Source organism: Mobula birostris, chromosome 12 (assembly GCF_030028105.1).
Source record: "Mobula birostris isolate sMobBir1 chromosome 12, sMobBir1.hap1, whole genome shotgun sequence".
NCBI lineage: Eukaryota > Metazoa > Chordata > Chondrichthyes > Myliobatiformes > Myliobatidae > Mobula > Mobula birostris.
The window spans coordinates 34,565,160-34,587,490 of record NC_092381.1 but is presented as its reverse complement, the minus strand read 5'-3'; the positions used below and the strand labels follow the sequence as shown (position 1 = coordinate 34,587,490).

General features: G+C 41.8%; 1 protein-coding gene across 2 annotated transcripts in view; it reads left to right on the top strand.

The window, feature by feature from the left end:
- The window catches only part of faah (fatty acid amide hydrolase), a 50,330-nt gene that overhangs the window by 6,057 nt on the left and 21,942 nt on the right, over window positions 1-22,331 (top strand). Inside the window, exons 1-7 of one of the 2 annotated variants that reach the window (XM_072273578.1) lie at window positions 2,039-2,237; window positions 3,736-3,849; window positions 7,293-7,433; window positions 10,895-11,028; window positions 13,328-13,534; window positions 18,130-18,170; window positions 19,523-19,647. In XM_072273578.1, coding sequence (XP_072129679.1) covers window positions 3,841-3,849; window positions 7,293-7,433; window positions 10,895-11,028; window positions 13,328-13,534; window positions 18,130-18,170; window positions 19,523-19,647 — 657 coding nt within the window. In that variant the 5' untranslated portion in view covers window positions 2,039-2,237; window positions 3,736-3,840. Of the gene's footprint in view, window positions 1-2,038; window positions 2,238-3,735; window positions 3,850-7,292; window positions 7,434-10,894; window positions 11,029-13,327; window positions 13,535-18,129; window positions 18,171-19,522; window positions 19,648-22,331 lie in introns of those variants that run through there. The other variant, XM_072273577.1, reaches the window with a different exon arrangement.

The following is a 22,331-nucleotide window of genomic DNA, read 5'->3' as shown; positions in this document are numbered from 1 at the left end:
TTGGGAAATGAACCTGGTCAGGAGTCAGGTCTCTCGGTGGGAGAGAATTTTAGAGATAGTGATCACAATTCTATCTCCTTTACCAGAGGATTGGAGAGGGATAGGAACAGACAAGTTAGAAAAGTGTTTAAGTGGAGTAAGGGGAAATATGAAGCTATCAGGCAGGAACTTGAATGTATAAATTGACAGCAGATGTTCTCAGAGAAATGCACGGCAAAATGTGGCAAATGTTTAGGGGATATTTACGTGGGGTTCTGCATAGGTACGTTCCAATGAGACATGGAAAGGATGATAGGGTACAGGAACCATGGTGTACAAAGGCTTTAGAAAATCTAGTCAAGAAGAAAAGAAAAGCTTACGAAAGGTTCAAAAAAACAAGGTAATGATAGAGATCTAGAAAATTATAAGACTAGCAGGATGGAGCTTAAGAATGAAATTAGGAGAACCAGAAGGGGCCATGAGAAAGAAGGCCTTGGCGAGCAGGATTAAGTAAAACCCCAAGGCATTCTACAGGTACACGAAAAGCAAGAGGATAAGATGTGGATTTCAGCAAGGCATTTGATGAGGTACCCCATACAAGGCTTATTGAGAAAGTAAGGAGGTGTGGGATCCAAGGGGACATTGCTTCGTGGATCCAAAATTGTCTTGCCCACAGAAGGTAAAGAGGGGTTGTAGACAGGTCATATTCTGCGTGGAGGTCGGTGACCAGTGGTGTGCCTCAAGGATCTGTTCTGGGATCCTTACTCTTCGTGGTTTTATAAATGACCTGGATGTGGAAGTGAAGGGATGTTGAGGGTGTTGTGGATAGTGTGGAGGGCTGTCAGATGTTACAGCAGGACATTGATAGGATGCAAAGCTAGGCTAAGAAGTGGCAGATGGAGTTCAACCCAGATAAGTGTCGGGTGGTTCATTTTGGTAGGTCAAATATGATGGCAGAATATAGTATTAATGGTAAGACTCTTGGCAGTGTAAAGGAACAGAGAGATCTTGGGGTCTGAGTCCATAGGACCCTCAAAGCTGCATAAGAAAGCATACAGTGCATTGGCCTTCATCAACTGGGGGATTGAGTTCAAGAGCTGAGAGGTAATGTTACAGCTATAAAGGACCCTGGTCAGACCCCACTTGGAGTACTGTGCTCAGTTCTGGTCACCTCACTACAGGAAGGATGTGGGAACTATAGAAAGAGTGCAGAGGAGGTTTACAAGGATGTTGCCTGGATTGGGTGCATGTCTTCTGAGAATAGGTTGAGTGAACTTGGCCTTTTCCCCTTGGAGTGATGGAGGATGAGAGGCGACCTGATGGAGGTGTATAAGATGATGAGAGGCATTGATCATGAGGATAGTCAGAGGCTTTTTCCCAGGCTGAAATGGCTGGCACCAGAGGGCACAGTTTTAATGTGCTTAGAAGTAGGTATAGAGGAGATGTTAGGGGTAAGTTTTTTTACACAGGGAGTGGTGAGTGCGTGGAATGGGCTGCTGGTGACGGTGGCCGAGGCGATACAATAGGGTCTTTTAAGAGACTCTTGGATAGGTATGTGGAAGTTAGAAAAATAGAGGGCTATGGGTCACCCTAGGTAATTTCTAATGTAAGTACATGTTCAGCACAGCATTGTGGGCCGAAGGGCCTGTATTGTGCTGTAGGTTTTCTATGTTTCTATGAAAAGAGTAAAAGGTTGACGTTTCAGGCCAAAACCCTTCATTGGGACTGGAAAAAAGATGAGAAGTCAGAGTAAAAAGGTCGGTTGGGGGAGGGGCGGGAGGGGGAGGGGAGGATGAAGTCCCCCTCCCTTATCTGAAAAGGTCCACAATCCCTTATCTGAAAAGCTCCGAAAACTGAACTTTTTTTTTGTTGAGTGTGGAGCGTGTCGTAACAAGGCTTGTTTGACACGCCAGCAGCTGACGTCACTCAGGTGTGACGTGGCAGCGCTAGCAGAGGCCGTCAGACATCAGTTGTGACTCAGCGCTCGTACTGGTTACACGTGCATTTGCTGTTCGCTGACATTTTGTGTTCACTGTTGACTTTGTGTTTAATTTCACTGTGAAATTGTCAAAAAGAGCTGCAGATACCCCTATGGGTAACAATGAGGAAAAAGAGAAGGAAGCATCTATCATTATCAATAACGCAGAAGGTTGATCGTGGTATGTTAATGAGACAGATGACACTCGAAGGAGTCCTTAAAAACGTCGTCTGTCAAGGTGCTGCTTCATAACTTGAGAATCCTGTTCCTGGCCCATCAGGTACCTGTAGAGTATTTAGCTTTGTTTGCCAGACGTGATGCATTTTAACTAGAGGTACCTGTACATATTTAGCTTAGTTTGAACCTGTATATGTCCTAGAGTATTTACGTTCTACATTTATTCCAATAAGTCATTTACCATGCGTTTGATTTGGTTCGTTTGAAGCTGTATATTTTTGTTTTATTGCATGTTTTGGTTGGAAATAAAATGTACTAGTGTATTTGTGGTCTATAATTATCCCACTATTTCATTTATCAGTATATTACTCTTATAAATAAACTGTAATAGTATTTGTAAAAAAAAGCGTGGATCGGGAAAACCTGGAAGTTATCTCTCCAGCACTCATTATTAGAGTTTGTACAGACTTTTTTTTCTTGTCATTATTCCCTAAACAATACGGTATAACAATTATTTACATAGCATTTACATTGTATTAGGTATTATAAGTAATGCAGAGATGATTTAAAGCATACAGGAGGATGTGCGTAGGTCCGGAGCTCCCCTGGGTCCTAAAGTCCACCCGCACTGAGCCAGGTTAATTATCAATATAATTATCAATTTTCTGAAATCCGAAAAATTCTGAATTCAGAATTGCAATTGGCCCCAAGGATTTCCGATAAGGGATTGTGGGCCTGTACAAGGTGATAGGTGAAACCTCGGAGAGGAGGAGGAGGAGGGGTGAAGTAAAGACCTTCTTGCTCTTTCTCCTCCACTTCTGCAGAGAGACAAAGCTTGGCCTCTCGAAGGAAAGCAGCAGGAGCCATTTTAGCATTATCCCAAGCAGCATATCTATCAGAGAGGGGGATGGCCAGAGAGGATTTCTGCTCCACTTTTCCTCTGCTCTGCCCTGGCAATCAGCCACTCCTTCCTAACTCGCAGAGTCTGTACCAGGGATGTCACCACCTCACTAAAAACATTTCCCAAGAACATCCCAACATCTCTCCTCTATAATGTGATTCACCAGTGGTTGCCATGGATACATCCCCTACATTTCTGGTTGCCATGGATGCTGAACGTAGCCATTACATCCCATATTGTTCAGGAGGAACATGCCACAGCTCCATGCACTTCTGCTGTGGATTGGCTCGTTCATTACTCACCTTAATGAAAGAACACTAATAATAGTAAAGACCTTACTCCACTCCAAATTCTAATTACTGTTGTGTAATGTCTTTTGACTTTAACTAGTAAACTGTAGAAGTAGTAAAAGCATTAGTAGGATTACCCACTGGTTAGTTGCCTCTTCTGCAAGTGTCACTTTTTGTATCCTGATGTCACATCTGGAGTTCTGCTTCTTATCTCAATGAAGGTACAGTATGTTAACATTGTCCTTTTAAATATTTCCTGCCATTTAACACTGGTTGTATAGTGCACTCTCCTTCACTCCTGCTGCTGCAATCTGGATGCACTTTCCAATAACATTCTTTGCAGAGACACCATTGCTTTCTGATCCTTTCCTTTAAATTGTAACCAGAGCTTGCTCTTTTTTTTCCCCCAGAGGCAGCCAGGAGATGCTGAATTCATTCTATCCCTATCCCTTCAGGAGCTGCATGAAAAATTGCAGAGAGACATTCTTGCTCCTGATAGTGTACTGAATGCCTACATGGAGAAGGTATGAGGTAGTGTTGTCTTGTGCTTGGAGGGGTGGGATATGGAGTGGGTGGGGGGGGCGGGAGGGAGACTTGGTGCCCCATATTAGTAAGACTTGGTTGCAGGAGGAGCAGGACTAGCAGCTCAATATTCTAGGGTACAGTTGTTTTAGACATGACAGAGCAGGAGGGATTAAAGGAGGAACGGTGTTACTAGTTAGGGAAAATATCTTGGCAGAGCTCAATTAGGACAGACTGGAGAATTTGTCTAGTGAGGTGTTATGGGTGTAACTGAGAAATAAGAAAGGTATGACCACATTAACAGGGCTATATTATAGACCACCCAACAGTTTGAGGGATTTAGAGCAACAAATTTGCAGCAGAATTGCAGAATGTTGCACGAAACATAACGTTGTTTTAGAAGATGATTTTCACTTATTGAGTGGGACTCCCATAATGTAAAAGAACTGGATGGGACAGAGTTTGTTAAATGTGTTCAGGAAAGTAGAAGTCTCAGTTAGAGAGTGTGTGATACTGGATCTGCTATTAGGGAATGTGGTAGGGCAGGTGACATAAGTTTGCATCTAGTGATCACCATACCATTAGATTCAAAGTAAATATGCAAATAGGTAAGTCTGGTCTGTGGGTTGAGATTCCAAATTGGAGACAGGCCAATTTTGATAGTATCAGAAAGGACCTGGCAAGTGTGAACTGGGTCAGGTAGTTTTCTTGCAAAGGTGAACTTGGTAGGTGGGAGGCCTTCAAAAGTAAAATTTGAGTACAAAGCTTGTATGTGCTTATCAGAATAAAAGGTAAAGATAACAGCCTTAGTTTTCATGAGATATTGAGGCCCTGGTTAAGGGAAAAAAAGATATGGCAGGTAGGAATGAATGGGGTACATGTAAAGTACAAGAAGTGCAAGAGATCACTTAAGAAAGAAATCAGCAGGGCTCAAAGGGGGCATGAAGTTGCTCCAGCAGACAAGGTGAAGGAGAACCCTAAGGGATTCTACAGATAAGAGCAAAAGGATTGCAAGGGACAAAATTGGTCTTCTGGAAGATCAGAATGGTAATCCACATGTGGAGCCAAAAGAGATGGGAGAGATCTTAAATGCATTTTATTTTTTGCATCTGTATTCACTTTGGAGATGGACACAGAGTATATAGAAGTAAGGCAAAATGGCGTCAACTTCATGGACTATACAGATTACAGAGGAAGGAGTTTTGCTGTTCTGAGATAAATTAGGGTGGCTAAATCCCCAGGGCCTGACAAGGTATTGCCTCGGACCGTGTGTGAGGCAAGTGCAGAAATTGCTGGGGCCCTAGCAGAGATATTGAAATGAGCCTTGGCGACAGGTGAGGTGCTGGAGGATTAGAGGATAGCCAATGTTTTTCCTCTGTTTAAGAAAGGCTGCCGGTGAGCCTGACATCAGTGGTGGGAAAGTTATTGGAAGGTATACTAAGGGAAGGTGTTTTAAAGGATGTATAAGTATTTTGATAGACATGGACTGATTAAGGCTAGTCAGCATGGCTTCATGCATGGTTGATGGTGTCTTATCAATCTTGCAGAGTTTTTCAAGGAAGTTTCCAGGGACATTGATAAAGACAAAGCAGTGGATGTTGTCTGCATAAAATTTAAGGCATTTGGCCAGGTCCTGCTTGGGAGATTGATCAAGAAGGTTCAGTCATTTGCCACTCAAGAGGAGGTAGTGAATTGGATTTGATATTGGCTGTGTGGGAGAAGTCAGAAAGCAGTGGTAGGTGGTTGCCTCTCTGACTGGAAGCCTGTGACTAATGAGGTGCCTCAGAATCGGTGCTGGGTCCATTGTTTTTTGTCATTTATATCTGTGATCTGGATGATAATGTGGTTATCTGGATCAGCAAATTAGCAGATGACACCAAGATTGGGGAGTGTAGTGGACAGTGAGGAAGACTATCATGGCTCGCAGAGGGATCTGGACCTGCTAGAAAAAAATGGGCTGTAAAATGGCAGGTAGAATTTAATGCAGACAAGTGTGAGGTGTTGCATTTCAGTGGGATCAAACAGTGTAGGTCTTACGCAGTGAATGGTAGGACACTGAGGAGTGTGATGGAACAAAGTGATCTGGAAATACAGGTCTATAATTCGTTGAAATTGGCATCACAGGAATAGGGTCACAAAGAAAGCTTTTGGCACATTGGCCTTCTTAAATGAAAGTATCGAGTATAGGAAATGGGATGTTATGTTGAAGTTGTATATGACATTGTTGAGGCCAGATTTGGAGTATTGTGGCAGTTTTGGTTACCTACCTACAGGAATGATGTAAATAAGGTTGAAAGAATACTGAGAAAATCGACAAGGATATTGTCAAGTCTGGAGGACCTGAATTATAAGGAAAGATTGAATAGTGTAGAACTTCATTCCTTGGAACATGGAAGAATGAGAGCAGATTTGATAGTGGTGTACAAAATTATGAGGGGTATAAATAGGGTAGATGCAGGCAGGCTTTTTCCACTGGGGTTGGGTGGGACTACAACCAGAGGTAATGAGTTAAGGGTGAAAAGTAAAAGTTTGAAGAGACATGAGGGGAAACTTCTTCACTCAAAGCGTCGTGAGAGCGTGCATGGAGCTGCTAGCACAAGTGGTGCATGTGAGCTGGATTTCAACATTTAAGAGAGGTTTGGATAGGTACATGGATGGTAGGGGTGTGGAGGGCAATGTTCCCAGTGCAGGTTGATGGGAGTAGGCAGCTTAAATGGTTCATCAAGGACTAGATGGGCTGAAGGACCTGTTTCTGTGCTGTACTTTTCTATGATTCTCTAATTGAATTGGGATGGAGGCCCAGCAAACTGCTGGACACAAAACACAATGCCAGTTTGAGACCAAAAGTGAGCTGTAGTATTGGGTTTGAAAAGCCTGAAGTCAAGTGGAGGGGGGAGAAGACGTAGAGGGAATGAATATATCAGTTCTCTTTCTTGCCCTCAAGTCATCTGGATATTCCAGTTGACCTTAAACGAGGTGTTCAATGTAGAAGCCAACCTTGCATTACAGGTTAATCATTGGGAATCCCAAGTACCATGTGAGTTTCGGACCAAGACCCTTCATCGGTACTGCTGAAGGGTCTCGACCCAAAATGTTGACATTTTATTCATTTTATTTGATGCTGCCTGACCTGCTGAGTTCCTCCAGCATTTTGTTGTGTTGCTTTGGATTTCCAGCATCTACAATATATCTTGTGTGCCATGAAAGTTACTTTATTCATGTTGCTTTCATTAGCTAACCGTTTTACTAATCCTAGATTAGTTCCTTCATTGTGAATTGAAGTCACTAATGCTAAAGCTGAGTAAACTGTGATCATAATGTGCTGAACCTATTGTAATGCTTGTAAACCGTTAATCTAAAGTTAGAGCTTCATGGTAAAATCAGGGTATTTCCCTATGCTACAGTTAGCTCATTGCAATAGGTCTTTACCTTTCTTCTGTTGAAGGCTTTGGAAGTGAATAAGCAGCTGAACTGCCTCACGGATTTTCTTCCTGAATGCCAAGCACAGCTTCAGAATACCCAGGTGAAACGCAAGGGACTACTTTATGGGATCCCCATCAGCATTAAGGACAACATTAACTGCAAGGTATGGGCTCTCCAGAGAGCGGATGATATAACTCTTGCTGCAGGTTGTCTGAAGGAGCGTAAGAGAAGGGATGATGAGTGAATCACAGAAAATTAATGCCAGATGGAGGCCATTCAGCCCATTATGCCCATGGCAGTCATGAGAGTTATCCAGCCTAAACACACTAACCAGAGCTAAGGATGCCTTTCCTGGCTCTTGAATACAAATACACAACCAAGTGCCTTTCAAACCAATGGGTTTCCAATGCTTTCACCCTTCTAGGCAGTGAGCTCCAGATCCTTATCTTCCTGTTGCTGAGAAAAGAAAACATACGAAATAGGAGCAGAATTAGGCCATTCATCACGGTTGATTTGTTGTCCCTGTCAACCCCATTCTCCTGCATTTTATCTTCTCTATAATCATCTACCCAAACAATTTGTGTATGTTCCCTGGTTTTGGACTTTGCTTTATTTATAGAGCATCTTTTCATACGACGATGTCGTTCAAAGTGCTTTACAGTGGGTTAAAGTGCAAACATGGAAGTAAAAAAGCAAAATGTTAGTTAAAAGCAAGGTTAGATAAACGGTTTGAGCTGGCGTTTAAAAGTGTTAACTGAGTCTGCACCCCTTTCAGTTTCAGGTATTGAATTCCACAGTTTACAAGCATTGTTGAGGTGGGGGGGGGGGGAAGCTGACCTGCCAGTTATCTTTTGAGGGAGATTGTTTAAATGTAAAAGACCGATGAGAAAAGGACCTGAGAGATCGAGCAGGATTATAAAATGGAAGTGTTTCTGTGATGTACTCTGATACAAAACCATTGAAAGCTTTAAAAACAAGTAAGAGAAAAATGACCTAGTGCTTTAAACTAAAACTTTAAAATTAATTCTAAAAGGCACAGAAAGCCAGTGCAGGGTAGTTAGAATAGGAGTGATATGTTCCTTCATCCTGGTTTTAATTACAAGTCTAGCACTGGTGTTCTGAATGAGTTGAAGTTTGTCAATAGATTGCTTTGGATGGCCAGTAAAAAGTGCATTGCAGTAATCTTGCTTATTTGATATAAAGGTATGAGTTAGTTTTTCAGCATCATTATGTGACAGAAACAGATGTACCTTCATTGTCAGGGAGACATAGTTCAGATAACTGGCTGTATTAATTTGGCTTTAACAAGATCTCTGATTTAAAAACAAGGTCTGGAGAGTCTTAAAAATGTGTTTACAATAAAAGCCATATTTCAAAGGGATCTCACATTTTGAAGAGCTAGTGTAGATTAAACAGAGTGCCCTGAAGTGCTGCAACAAGGGAGCTAGATTTTAAGAGTAGAAGGTTATTTCTGTTAACACCTTTTATAGGACAATTCAATTTGGGGGCCCTTTCTGTGATAGTTGTCTGAATAGGATGGGTAACATTTACAGAACTGGATTGTGAGGAGGAATTGGGGAAAGATCACTCGTGCCATTGATTGTAAATAGTAATACACGCAGGTTTCCCAGAGTGCGAAAATGTTTGCAAACAGCATCTGTGAGCACAGGCTGTGGGTGAAGACTCATTAGGTTTGAAAAATGTGGCACATTTCCAAAATAGATTAAAATTTTCAATGTTTAGCGCTCTACATTGAGCCTGAAGCCAATTATGCAACCTTATTCCTTATTTACTCCATCTAAACTTCTTTTATAATATTAAACTAATTAAATTAAGTTTCCCTTCATCCTTCTCTCTTCTACTTTAAACAACTCCAAAGTTCCTCAAGGTCAAAACTGCTGTGGAATTGTATGTTTCACTCTTCCAAAATTCAGCAGACACAAGTTACAGCTGTTCAACTTCTCTTTGCAAGACAAACCAGCCACTCCAGCATTTAGTCTGATGAATCTTTTCTGAATTACTTCCAACTCACTAATGTCCTTGTATAAGGATGCCAATGTTAACCCAGTACTCTATATGTGGTTTCACCAGTATCATTTATAACTTGAAGTATAGCTTTCCTGTTTTTGAATTCAATTCCCTTAACAACAAATTCCTCTAGTAATAAATTACTTGCTGTACCTTTATCCTAGCCTTTCAGAATTGTGCACTAGGATGCCCAGATCCTCCTTTATCTCAGAAATCTTGAGTGAGTGATGCTTCTGATGGTCAGGATCAGCCACAGATATTGCATGCTAGCTGTCTAGATACACAATCCAAAGCGGTACGATACTGAGTGCAAGCTGTTGCCCATGTAGCACGCTCCCCTTCGCAATGCATCTGATGAACCCAAAGGAAAGGCAGAGACTGGTACAGTTTGGTATCAACAGCATTGCAGGAGTTGCCAGTCAGCGTTGAACTCAATGTAGGACTGCCTGAGGGACTTCAGCTCTGGATTTTTTTTTTTGGGGGGGTGGGGGTGGTGTTTATTCCCGAAGCCTTCCCATGAGTGGGTATAGCTGCAATGCAGCAGAAGTTTGTAGTCAGAGTTTTCCTTCTAGTTGAGCTGCCAACCATGGGTGATGAGACCCATCTGCCTGAAGTGACTGGTTTTAAGGCGCCAGAAACCCACTTTTGTGTCCCCTTTCTCCTGTCAGCAGAATCAGCTCTGTCGGTCTTAGTAGCTAAGCTAAGCATGAAGGCCAGGAGCTGGACTTGGTTGTTAGAGGCTATTTGAGGCATCAGAAGCCATTGGGGGCATGTAATAAGTAGTACTAGCTTGTTCCCATTACCACCACGGGCTATAACGACCTTAAGGAACCAGAGATCTAGAATATCCTGCTTTTTTTTTTTTTTTTTTTTTTTTGTAACCTTCCATAATTCTTTTACTCTTATCAAATGTTCACTCTAAATAGCAAAAGATCTGGAATATCCTGCTATTTGGGGTGAATATTTGATGAAGTGAAATAATTGTGGCAAAGTTACAGAAATGGATATGATATGGACATATCTGATTTGGGGAGAAATCAACTTTGGAACAGTTCACAGGAAACGCATCCCTCCGAAATCCAGCGATTGCCTGTACGCAAAACCAATTGTATAAATTTTGTGGATGCAATGTTGCAGTTTTGAAGTGCATCAGACATTGTATGTAAACATTGCAGTTGTTGCTGTGATTTGCGGGACCCACAAATGGTGATTGTTGGGTGCAACATTTGAAGAGAGAACCAGTGTTTACAGTTGAAAGCAACAACCTGCAAAGTTCACTCTCTTTCTTTCAACATAAATTCTGCCTGACCTGTTAAGTGTTTCCAGTGTTTTCTATTTTCACTTGTGGTGAATGGAGAAAGGCTACTTGAGGATTTTTCAGGCCAACATTGCTGAACCTTACTTTTGATTGCAGGATTTGGAGTCCATCCAAATGTGATTTTTGTTTCCTTTGTTGTTTATTGAGCTTGTCCTCCGGTTTCCCATCCCTTCCCATCTCTACCAAGCCTCCAATCTTCTGTTTTCCACCATTATCTAAGTAACATAGGAAATAGAGGTTTTTAGTCAAGAAGAATTCTTTTTATTGTTTAAACACAGGGCCATGATTCGACTTGTGGACTTAGAAAATTCTTAAACTGGCCTGCAGTTAAAGACAGTGTCATAGTCCAAGTGCTAAAGAAACAAGGGGCCATACCTTTTGTGAAAACTAATGTCGTCCAGTGCTTGCTAAGGTAATGTGTTTTGCTGAGCTGCACTTAGAAGCAGATTTGGACTAATAACTGAAAGGTCTTTTAAAAGTTAATTGCTTCTGAATGAACTGGGGAAATCGAAACACTTCTGTTCAGATGATTATAATGTATTCATAATGACTATTAGAGGTGGTGCAACTATGTTTTGATGTTCACTTTCAGGAAAACATCAGAAAGATGTAGTAACAGCCTTTGTACAACTTCGTTTAGCAAAGGGCGCAGTACAAAGAATCCCTGCTATTTGGAAGTATTTTATCCAGCAAGTTATATAGATAGCAAACTAAGAAGTAAAAACGGATTTTTAAAGAAAAGTTCTAAACTTTTATTTTTGAGCGTGAACTCAGATTTAGACATAAATGAATAGAAAATCTATATTATCATGAACTTCAAAAATAATATATTTATATCACAATAGGTGTTTTGTTAATTCCAAATCTCATTACAACTATAAGTTATACTGGTGACTTGGTTCTGATGGGTACATACTACAATCAACAAACCTCTGAAAAGCTGGCCAACAGTAACAAAATCCACCATCTTTGTTGTCTGGATTAAGTCTTACTTGAAACACAGGAGTTACGATCTTTTGTGAATGCTCTCTGCAATTCGTTCCTTTGTTTTTGTGAAAGCTATTATTGTTGGGCAATGGGAGCAAAGTGGGACATGATCTTGTTGTAATTAAGTGGCATCTTTGATTTATATTCCATCAGTAGGATAGGTCTTTTCTATTCATCCTAATATTCCCCTATCCTATTTCTCCTATTATTCGCCATCTACGAATAAACGCTTCTTGGACTTCCTGCTGGGAACAGGCCCCGATTATAACTGACATTTCAATGACAAACCCTGCCATCTTCATCATCCCTGAGTATTAAATATAATATACACATAATATGAAATATAATATATATAATAGTTGAATTAAATAGTGCAAAAATAGAATTTAAAAAAAAAGCAATGAGCTAGTGTTCACGGATTTAATATCCATTCAGAAATCAGATGATGGGGGGGCAGGGGGAAGCTGTTCCTGATTTATTGAGTGTGTGCCTTCACGCTTCTGTGCCTCTTTCCTGATGGTAGGAATGAGAACAAGGCATGACCTAGGTGATGAGATTCCTTAATGATGGCTGCCAGCTTCTTGAGGCATCTTTCCTTGCAGATGGCCTGGATACTATGGAGCCTCATGATGAAGCTGACCAAGCTTACAACTCTTCGCAGTTTACTCCGACCTTGTACAGTAGCCCTCCCCACCTCACCCCCCCCCATACCAAATGTTGATGGGAGTGTTTTTGGAGACTTACCAAATCTCTCACGCTCCTAATGAAATATAACCAGTGTTGTGCTTTCTTTGTAGCTACAGATGTGTTGGGTCCAGGCTAGATGCTCAGAGCTATTGACACTCAGAAATTTGAAACTGCTCATTCTTGCCACTTCTGATCCCTCTGAGGACTGATGTGTCATCCCTTGTCTTGCCTTTTCTGAAGCCCACAATCAGTTCTTTGGTCTTGCAGAACATTCCTGAAGGCAGCGTCCTGCAGCGCCTCTAGCCACGTTGTCATTGCCATACGGACAGAAAGCACTGAGTCATCTCCTATGGAGCACATTCTGTGCTGCCAGCACATAGAAGCATGGAGGAAAGGGAAATTGGGGTAGCCATGTCAGGCTGCACTCTGCTGTTTATCTTGTCACTGTCTCCCACTCCATTTCACACCTTCTGATACCTGATGGGTCCCCAAGCCGTTACCATATTATCATTTTTGCCAGTGAAACTTGTGGGCAAAAATGTTGCAGCGAAAAATGAGTACCAAAACTTTGATGTCCCAGTGAGGATTCTTTAATTCACTGTCTTTACCTATTTGCAGAAGATTTTTCTCCTTGTTTTATCAAGAATGGGATATGCAGGTGATGCTTTTGCCATCCAATTGCTGTCAGTCAACTGCTGCCCATCAATTGATCTTGGTTGTTAGTCTGATGCTAGGCGCAACTCAGTCCAGCTAAAATGTATTGAGGGGATCGGAGCTTCCCTATGTTTGCTAGTCAATGCTTGAATGGTTACTAATGTACATAAAAAAGACTTTTATGTGCAAATAGTGCACAACTGGGCCAATTTTTTTGGGTAAAAGGCTGGGAGGATGAATCACCGTCTTGTTTATTGAATAACTTTGGCACAGCCTAGGAGGGATCACTGTGTTACCTTTGTGTGGGACAGTTAAGAAAGAGCATCAGCTAAGTTTAGGAAAATACAGAACACCTTGTGATAATGATTTGTTCTTTGCAAAAGCTATGAGTGCTCTAATTCCATTTTTGGGCGAACTGTCAACCCCCACGACCACAAGCGGACGCCCGGAGGATCGTCTGGTGGGGAGGCTGCCCTGATTGCAGCGGGAGGCTCCATCCTTGGCATTGGGAGTGATATTGGTGGCAGCATCCGAGTGCCAGCTTCATTCTGTGGCATATGTGGCTTCAAAGCAACTGGCAACCGAATAAGGTAAATAGAACCAAATGATCTTTACAGTCCTGGTGAAGGGTCTGGTCCCAAAACGTTGACTGCTTATTTATTTCCGTAGATGCTGACTGGCCTGCTGGATTTCTCCAGCATTTTGTGTGTGTTGCTTCAAAGTATCGTTACTTTTGAGAATACCAAAATTTCATTTGTATTGGAATGGTGGTTTCCTACCAATCCTGCTGGCCATGATGCCAACCGAAGCTCATTGCATTTGGCCCATATACCTCAAATATTTTTATCCAAATCTATTTTAATTCAGTTCAAGTTTAATTGTTGTTCAACTGTACATGAATACAGCCAAATGGGACTGCATTACTTTGGGGTCAAGGCGCTAAAACACATTACCAACAGTCACACACAAGAACACATTCACAGAGTAAAAGAGTCCTCCACTCCCCGCGGCTTGATGCGCAGCCCTTGCATCTACAAGTCAACAAACCCAGGCAGAGTATCAGTAAAATATGACGCAGAATATACATGTGTATAGTCCAGACCTCCCGGCCCACCGAAACCATCTGTCGACTCACTCTGACGCCCGCCAGGTGAAACTGCAGCTTTGAGGCCCAGCCGTTGCACGTACAAGCACATATAGAATATTAGTAAAAATTACAAATGTTACTGTACCTGCCTCAACTACTTTCCCTGGTATCTCGTTCCGTATTGGCATAATCTTCTGCATGAAGAAATTGCTCCTTGGGCCCTCTTTAAATCTTTCTCCTGCATCTTAAATCTGTGTTCTCTACTTGGAAATCTCAAGATTTAAATCATATCTTTTGAATTAATGGACATGGGTAGGTATTATCTGTTAACTTAATTCAACATTTTGTTAAAATTCAGAAGCCAGTTTTTTATGGACGAATCATGACCCTTGTTATTTCAAATCTGGTACAGCTCATTGCTCTTCCTGTTTCCTATAAAGTTGTTAATTTGGAAAGTATGATGCTGTCTGAACATAAAGAATGGTGGCAGAGTAGCACAGCATTTAGTGCAATGCTTTGCAGTGCCAGCTGTAAGATCAGGGTTCAGTTTAACAAGGTTATTGCTGTTACTCAGTCTCCGGGTCCACCGCTTTCCTCCCAATTCCAGGGACTGTTGGTTTCGTGAGTAGGAAGAGAGGAGGAGGTCTTCATGAACTTGCTCATGGGGCTGACTAGAACAGCCATCTGTGGATCCCGGAAGTGGGTGGCAGAGGGTTCAGCACGGGCAATATTTATGGGGTATGTCCGTGCCCGGGTAACTATTGAGAGGGAACATGCACTATTCACGGGTACCATAAGGGCGATCTGGGATCGTTGGGATCCACGGGGTGGGGGGGATTAGTGCCATCACTGATCGGGATGGGAACATTTTAGTTTAATTTAGTTTGTCTAGTAATTATGTCAGTCACTATCCTGTACATATCTGTATTGTACTGTAGTAATGGTGTTTTGTGAACCAAAAAAAAGTTACTGAATTGTGGGCATGCTTCAGTGGTGCTGGAAAGTTTGTGAAGCCTGTAGAATCTTCTCTAATTTTGTATAAACTTGACCTAAATGTGATCAGATATTCACATAAGTCCTAAAACTAGATAGAGAACCCCATTAAATAATAACACAAAAACATTATACTTGTTCATTTATTTTTTGACAAAAGTGATCCAATATTACATGTGTTTTTTTTGGGGGGAAAAAAATGGTATGTGAACTTTTGCTTTCAGTAGCTGGTGTGACCACCATGTACAGCAATAGCTGCAACCAAACTTTCCCTGCACCTTGCTTGGAGGAATTTTAGGCCATTCCTCCTTACAAAACTGCTTCAACTCTGGGATGTTGGCGGAATTCCTCGCATGAACTGCTTGCTTCAGGTCCTTCGACAACATTTCTGTAGGACTAAGGTCAGGACTTTGACTCAGTCGTTCCAAAACACGAACTCTATCCTTTTTAAACCATTCTGTTGTTGATTTAATTTTGTGTTTTGGATCATTGTCTTGTTGCATTATCCAACTTCTATTAAGCTTCAAGTGATGGACTGCTACCCTGACATTGATACAGTTTTGAATTCACTGTCCAGGCCCTGAGGCAGCAAAACACACCAAACCATGATGCTCCTTTCACCATGCTTCACAGTTGGAATGAGGTTTTGGTGCTGGTGTGCAGTGTCCTTTTTCCTCCAAACATAGCAGTGTGCATTTCTGCCAAAAAGTTCAACTGTCTCAACTGTCCACAGAATAATGTCCCTGAAGCACTGTGGAATATCCAGGTGGTCTTTTGCAAACTTGAGATGTGCAGCAATTTTTTTTTTTTTTTTTGGAGAGCAGTGGTTTCCTTCATGGTGTCCTTCCATGAGTACTACTCTTGTTTAGTGTTTTTCTTGTAGTGGACACATGAGCAAAGACTTCAACAGATATTAGATTTCTGCAGGTCTTCTGCTGTTGCCTTTGGGTTCTTTTTCACCTCCTTCAGCATTGTATGTGGTGCTCTTGGTGTGATCTTTGCAGGATGCCCACTTCTAGGGGAGAGTAGCAACAGTACTGAGTTTCCTCCATTTGTAGACAATTTCTCTTACTGTGGACTGATGAGCTCTCAAGTCTTTAGAAATGTTTTTGTTGCCTTTTCCATCTTCATGCTTCCCTACAATTCTTCTCCTAGTTTCCTCTGAAAATTGCTTTGATTTGAGCATGGTGCATGTAAGCAGGTCTTTCTTGAGAAGAGCAGGCTCTGTCAGTAACCTGACTTTGTGTGTTTTTTTTTAAATATATAGGGCAGGGCACCTCTAATCCTCCAATCTCATTTCATTGATTGGAACACCTGACTTCAAATAGCTTTTGCAGAAGGCATTACCCTAGAGGTTCACAACAAAAACAAATATTTTTCTCCAATGAGAAAAAATATTGGATTATTTTTCCTCAATAAATAAATGAACACATATAATGTTATTTGTGCTATTTATTTAAGTGGGTACTCTTTATCGAGGTTTAGGACTTCCGTGAAGATCTGATCACATTGTAGGTCATATTTGTGCAGAAATCCAGGATTCACAAATCTTCTAGCACCACTGTATATTGAAGCAAGCCTGAAACGTGGTGACACAGTGGTTTTATGCAACTGATGCATTTCACTGTGTTTCGATGTGTATGTGGGGAAAAAAAAAGCTAATCTTTTAAAAACGCAAACAACAGGAATTCTGCAGATGCTGGAAATTCAAGCAACACACATCAAAGTTGCTGGTGAACGCAGCAGGCCAGGCAACATCTCTAGGAAGAGGTGCGGTCGACGTTTCAGGCCGAGACCCTTCGTCATGACTAACTGAAGGAAGAGTGAGGAAGAGTGAGCTAATCTTTTAATCATTTTTAAAGAATATAGTGGAAATGTGATAATTCTGAGAGCTTTGAGTTTTTTCTACTGGAATTTGAGGGAAACCCCCACATCTGGTTCACTAATGTGCTTCAATACAAGGAATCAGCCATTGTTCCTGGTTTGGGCTTTATCTGCTTGACTCTTAACGCTTTCTCGGCAAGGATAAACAGAAAATGCCATCCTTTGTTAGCGATACCCGCACTGTGTAAATAAGCAAATAGTTGAGGAGAGTTTGCATTTTACAGAAGGATTAGGTAATTAATCTTCCCATAACGCATCAACATTAGTTAAAATGGAACAAATGATAGTGGCTTATTACAAGTGGTGATATAACTGTTTTGTTGCTCTAACTAAAGTAACAGCAAATAAGAAGTTTGCTACATACTATCTCCCTTTGAATCTAATAGTGTTGTTCTGTTCCTTTGTCATTGCATCAGCTCAGAAAAGGGTTTAATATATTTTTAAACCACTAACCCTAACCATTTTTGGAATGTGGGAGGAAAGCAGAGCACTTGGAGAAAGCCACAGAGTCACAGGCATAAAGTACAAACTCCTTATGGGCAGTGGCAGGAATTGAACCCTGATCTTACAGCTGGCACTGTATCAGTTCTGCTCTGCGGATAACCACCAAGAGGTACTAGACCAATATCTGTGATACTGCGTATCATTTCTCCCCCTGCACGGTGTCTATATTTATTCAGTACTTTTTAATCTGAAAGTTCAGTTTGTACACAGCACAGTATAAAATGTCATATTTGTCAATAGAGTATGGAATGTGTTGGGGCCCCAATATGTTGCATTTTGTGTCTGTTCTACATGGCTACAGGTGGAGGGAGGCTTTTTTAACATGTACTTGCTGGGTTTTATTTGTGACATATTGCTTTAAAAGAGATACAATATATAATGTTTGGACCTATCAGTTAAAAAGATCTGAGGTGGTAATGTACAAGAATGGGAAGTTATACAGTTCACTTTCAGATTCTTTTTGAAAAATTGCATTCTTGCAATGCAACTGGACGAAGTGCTCTTTACCGTGGGATTATTCTTAACATGTAACACCGCGGAAGAACGCATTAACGATTGTTTACATTTGATATTTCAGAGTAGAAGATGATGCAGAAATTTGTATTTGCTTTTGTATGTGGATTTGCATTGAAATTCATTAACATTCTGGCTGTGTTCCAATACAAAGGAGGAGGAGGAATGTTGCTTTAGTAACATTTTGTTCATTATATATTACAGCTTTAAAGGATGCAAAGTGTCAGTACCTGGACAGAGAGCAGGTGAGTTTTAACAATTTCCTTCCTAAACTTGAGGTCACAGTCCCACAGTACTCTGTTGCGTGCTCTAGCATTCCCCATGCCCTAGCACCCTCTACCCTCTTTCTCCTCCCCCCCCCCACCCCGGAAGTGGATGGGGAAATGCGGAGTTATAGGGAGTGGAGGGGAGCAGGAGGCACGTTCTGTGGGTGTGGTGGAGAGCAAAGGGATGAGTTCAGTGGATGGATGGTGGATTCTTGGGGGAGAAGAGGGTCAAGAAGAATTGTGATGGGACTGTAATAGGTAGGAGGAAGTAGAAACATAGAAACAGCACATGTAACCTACTTTAGAAGCTGCCTAGAATGACCCTACCTCATAGCCCTCTATTTTTCTAAGCTCCATGTACCTATCTAAGAGTCTCTTAAAAGATGCTATTGTATCTGCTTCCACCACCACCGCCGGCAGTGCATTCCATGCACCCATCACTTTCTGTGTGAAAAACTTACCTCTGACATCCCTCTTGTACCTACTTCCAAACACCGTAAAACTATGCCCCCTCGTGTTAGCCATTTCAGCCCTGGGGAAATAACCTCTGGCTAACCGCAGGATGATCATCTTGTACACCTCTGTCAGGTCACCTCTCATTCTCCGTTGCTCCATGGAGAAAAGGCCAGGTTCAGTCAACCTATTCTCATAAGGCATGCTCTCCAATCCAAGGAACATCCTTGTAAATCTCCTCTGCACTCTGTCTATGGTATCCACATCCCTCCTGTAGTGAGGTGACCAGAACTGAACCCAGTACTCCAAGTCGGGACTGACTAAGGTCTTATATAGCTGTAACATTACCTCATGGCTCTTGAACTCAGTCCCATGGTTGATGAAGGCCTGCAAGTCGAGTCTAAACCCTCCCCAACAGCATTTGCAAACCTCCCTTGCAAGATATTGGTTCCCCTCCAGTTCAGGTGCAACCCGCCCCACTTGTACAGGTTACCCCCCCCCCCCAGAAAAGGTTCCAATGATCCAAGAACCTGAAATCCTGCCCCCTGCACCATTTCCTCAGCCACTCATTCGTCTGCGCTATCTTCCTGTACTGATCTTCACTAGCTTGTGGCACTGGGAGTAATCTGGAGATTACCACCTTGGAGGTCCTGCTCTTCAACCTCCTTCCTGACTCCCTAAACTTACTGCGCAGGACCTCTACCCCTCTCCTGCCTATGTCATTGGTACCAATATGTACTACGACCTCTGGCTACTCACCCTCCCCTTCAAGAATATTCTGCAACTGCTCAGACATTCTGGACACTAGCATCATACAAGCTGTTTCATGGCACAGTGCTGGAAATGTTTTGGAGTAATGCATTGTTTATGCCTTCTAGTTCAAGCATCCTTTGGCCCAATGGCTAGAGATGTGGATAGCCTGGCATTGTGTATGAAAGCCCTGTTGTCTGAAGACATGTTCCATTTGGATGCCTCAGTGCCACCTCTCCCCTTCAATGATGAGGTATGTAGGATGTGATAATATTTATACTGTGTGCAGGATGTTTGAAAGCTTTTGCATATCGTTATAATTATAATGTGTTTAGTTTGAGAAGTACCAATTATGTAAAGTTCTATGCTGTTATGCCATAACATCAAAATTTGGTACATGGCAGATTTTATACATTTGAGGTCCCGTTGGAACTTTGTGCATGGGTATATTTATATACCTTAGACCAGTTCTTCCAGTGACTTTTAAAAAAGTTTTCAATCTCATGATGTCAGTGACAGCCAGACCAGCACCTTTCTTCTTCTGTAATTGCCAATGAGCTCAATAGTAAACTAACTTTCCCAATAAATGTTAAGAAAAATAGACCAAAGTCAGCATGCTCTCCTTCAGGAGAAATCTGGCCTGTCAAATCTGTTGAATTCTTTGAGGAAATAACTGTCAGGATGGACAAAAGGGAGTCGGTGGATGTCATTTACCTGGATTTTCAAAAGTCCATTACAAGGTGCTGCATATGAGGCTTTTAAAGAAGAGCTCAAGGTATCACAGGAAAGATACTAGCATGGATAGAAGATTGTCTAACTGGCTGTAGGCAAAGAGTGGGAGTAAGGGGGTTATAACTGGTTGATTGCCAGTGATTAGCGGTGTTCTGCAGGGATCGATGCTGGGATCACTTTTTTCACGTTATACATACAGTGCAAAAGGCTTGGGCATATCTACATATCTTGGGTGCCTAAGACTTTTGTAAGCTAAGACCCTAACGATAAGATGCGCCTAAGACTTTTACATGGCACTGTATATTACCAAATAACACTTAATACTACTAATCTAATACAAAGCTAAGTTCCTTTATTTCTGTTTCTCAACCACCTTCCTTCCTATTTTAAACAATACACCGTACTGTGCAAAATCCTTAGGCACCCCAGCGCTATATATGCGCCTAAGACTTTTGCACAGTATTGTATGTCAATGATTTAGATGATGGAATCTTTGATATCCTCATTTGCAGACCCCAGTCAGTTTGGATTTGCAACAACATCTCCTCCATAATCTTCATCAGCACTGGTGCACCACAGGCTGTGTGCTTAGCCCCCTGTTCTACTCACTTTCCAAGCACAGCTCTAATACTATATTTAAGTTTGCTGATGACACTACTGTCACTGGCAGAATCAGCATATAGGAGAGAGATTGAAAATCTGGCTGAGTGGTGCCACAATAATAACCTCTCATTCAATGTCAGCAAGACCAAGGAGCTGACTATTGACTTGAGGAGGAAACTGGAAATCCATGAGTCATTCCTTCTCTCCATATCCTCTGATGCCCTGACCGATCAGGAAATGATCAACTTCCAACTTAAACATATGCACAGACTTGGCCTCTACCGCAGTCTGTGGCAGAGCATTCCACAGACTCACTACTCTCTGGCTTTTATAAAAAAAAAAATAATCATCCTTTCCTCTGTTCTAAAGGGTTGACCCTCAATTTTCAGGCTGTGCCCTCTAGTTCTGGACAATCTCTTCTCACTGCTGCATCAGGAAGAAGGTAAAGGAGCCTCAGGATCTACACCACCAGGTTCAGGAACAGTTATTACCCCTCAACCAAGAGGCTCTTGAACCAGAGGAGATAACTTCACTTGCTCCATCATTGAACTGTTCCCACAACTTATGGACTCACTTTTAAGGTCTCTTCATCTCATGTTTTTTTTTTGGTATTTATTACTTATTATTTTGGGCAACTATAGGCCAGTTAGCTTAACATCTGTAGTCGAGAAAATGCTTGAAGTTGTAATTAAGGAAGAAATAGCAAAACATTTAGAAAGGAGTGGTTCCATTAGACAGATGCAGCATGGATTCAGAAAGGGCAGGTCCTGTTTGACAAACTTACTGGAGTTTTTTTGAGGACGTAATAAGTGCAGTGGATAGAGGGGAACAGGTGGATGTCATAGACTTGGATTTCCAGAAGGCGTTCGATAAGGTGCCGCACAAGAGACTTATAAATAAGATACGGATGCATGGAGTTGGAGGAAGTGTACTGGCATGGGTAGTGGATTGGTTAACAGATAGCAGGCAGAGAGTTGGTATAAATAGGTGTTTCTCTGGTTGACAGTCAGTGGTGAATGCGGTGCTGCAGCGGTCGGTGTTGGGCCCGCAACTGTTTACCATTTACATTGATGATTTGGAAGAGGAGACTGAGTGTAGCGTAGTAAAATTTGCTGATGACACCAAACTAACTGGAAAAGCAAATTGTACAGGAGATGTGGAGAGTCGACAGAGGGATATAGATAGGTTAAGTGAGTGGGCCAAGGTCTAGCAGATGGAATACAACGTTGGTAAATGCGAGTTCATCCGCTTTAGAAGGAATAATAGAAGAGCAGATTATTATTAGTTGATCATTTCCTGATCGGTCAGGGCATCAAAGAATATGGTGAGAAGGCAGGTGTATGGGGTTGAGTGGGATCTGGGATCAGCCATGATGGAATGGTGGAGTAGACTCGATGGGCTGAATGGCCTAATTCTACTCCTCTGTCTCATGGTCTTACGGGCTAAAATGAACCTCTGGGTAGTATATGGTGGCATATATGTACTTTGATAATAAATTTACTTTGAACTTGGAATCAATGGCTTTGTGGTCAAGTTTGCTGACGATATGAAGATGGGTGGAAGGGCAAGTAATGCTGAGGAAGTGAGGAGTCTGTGGAAGGA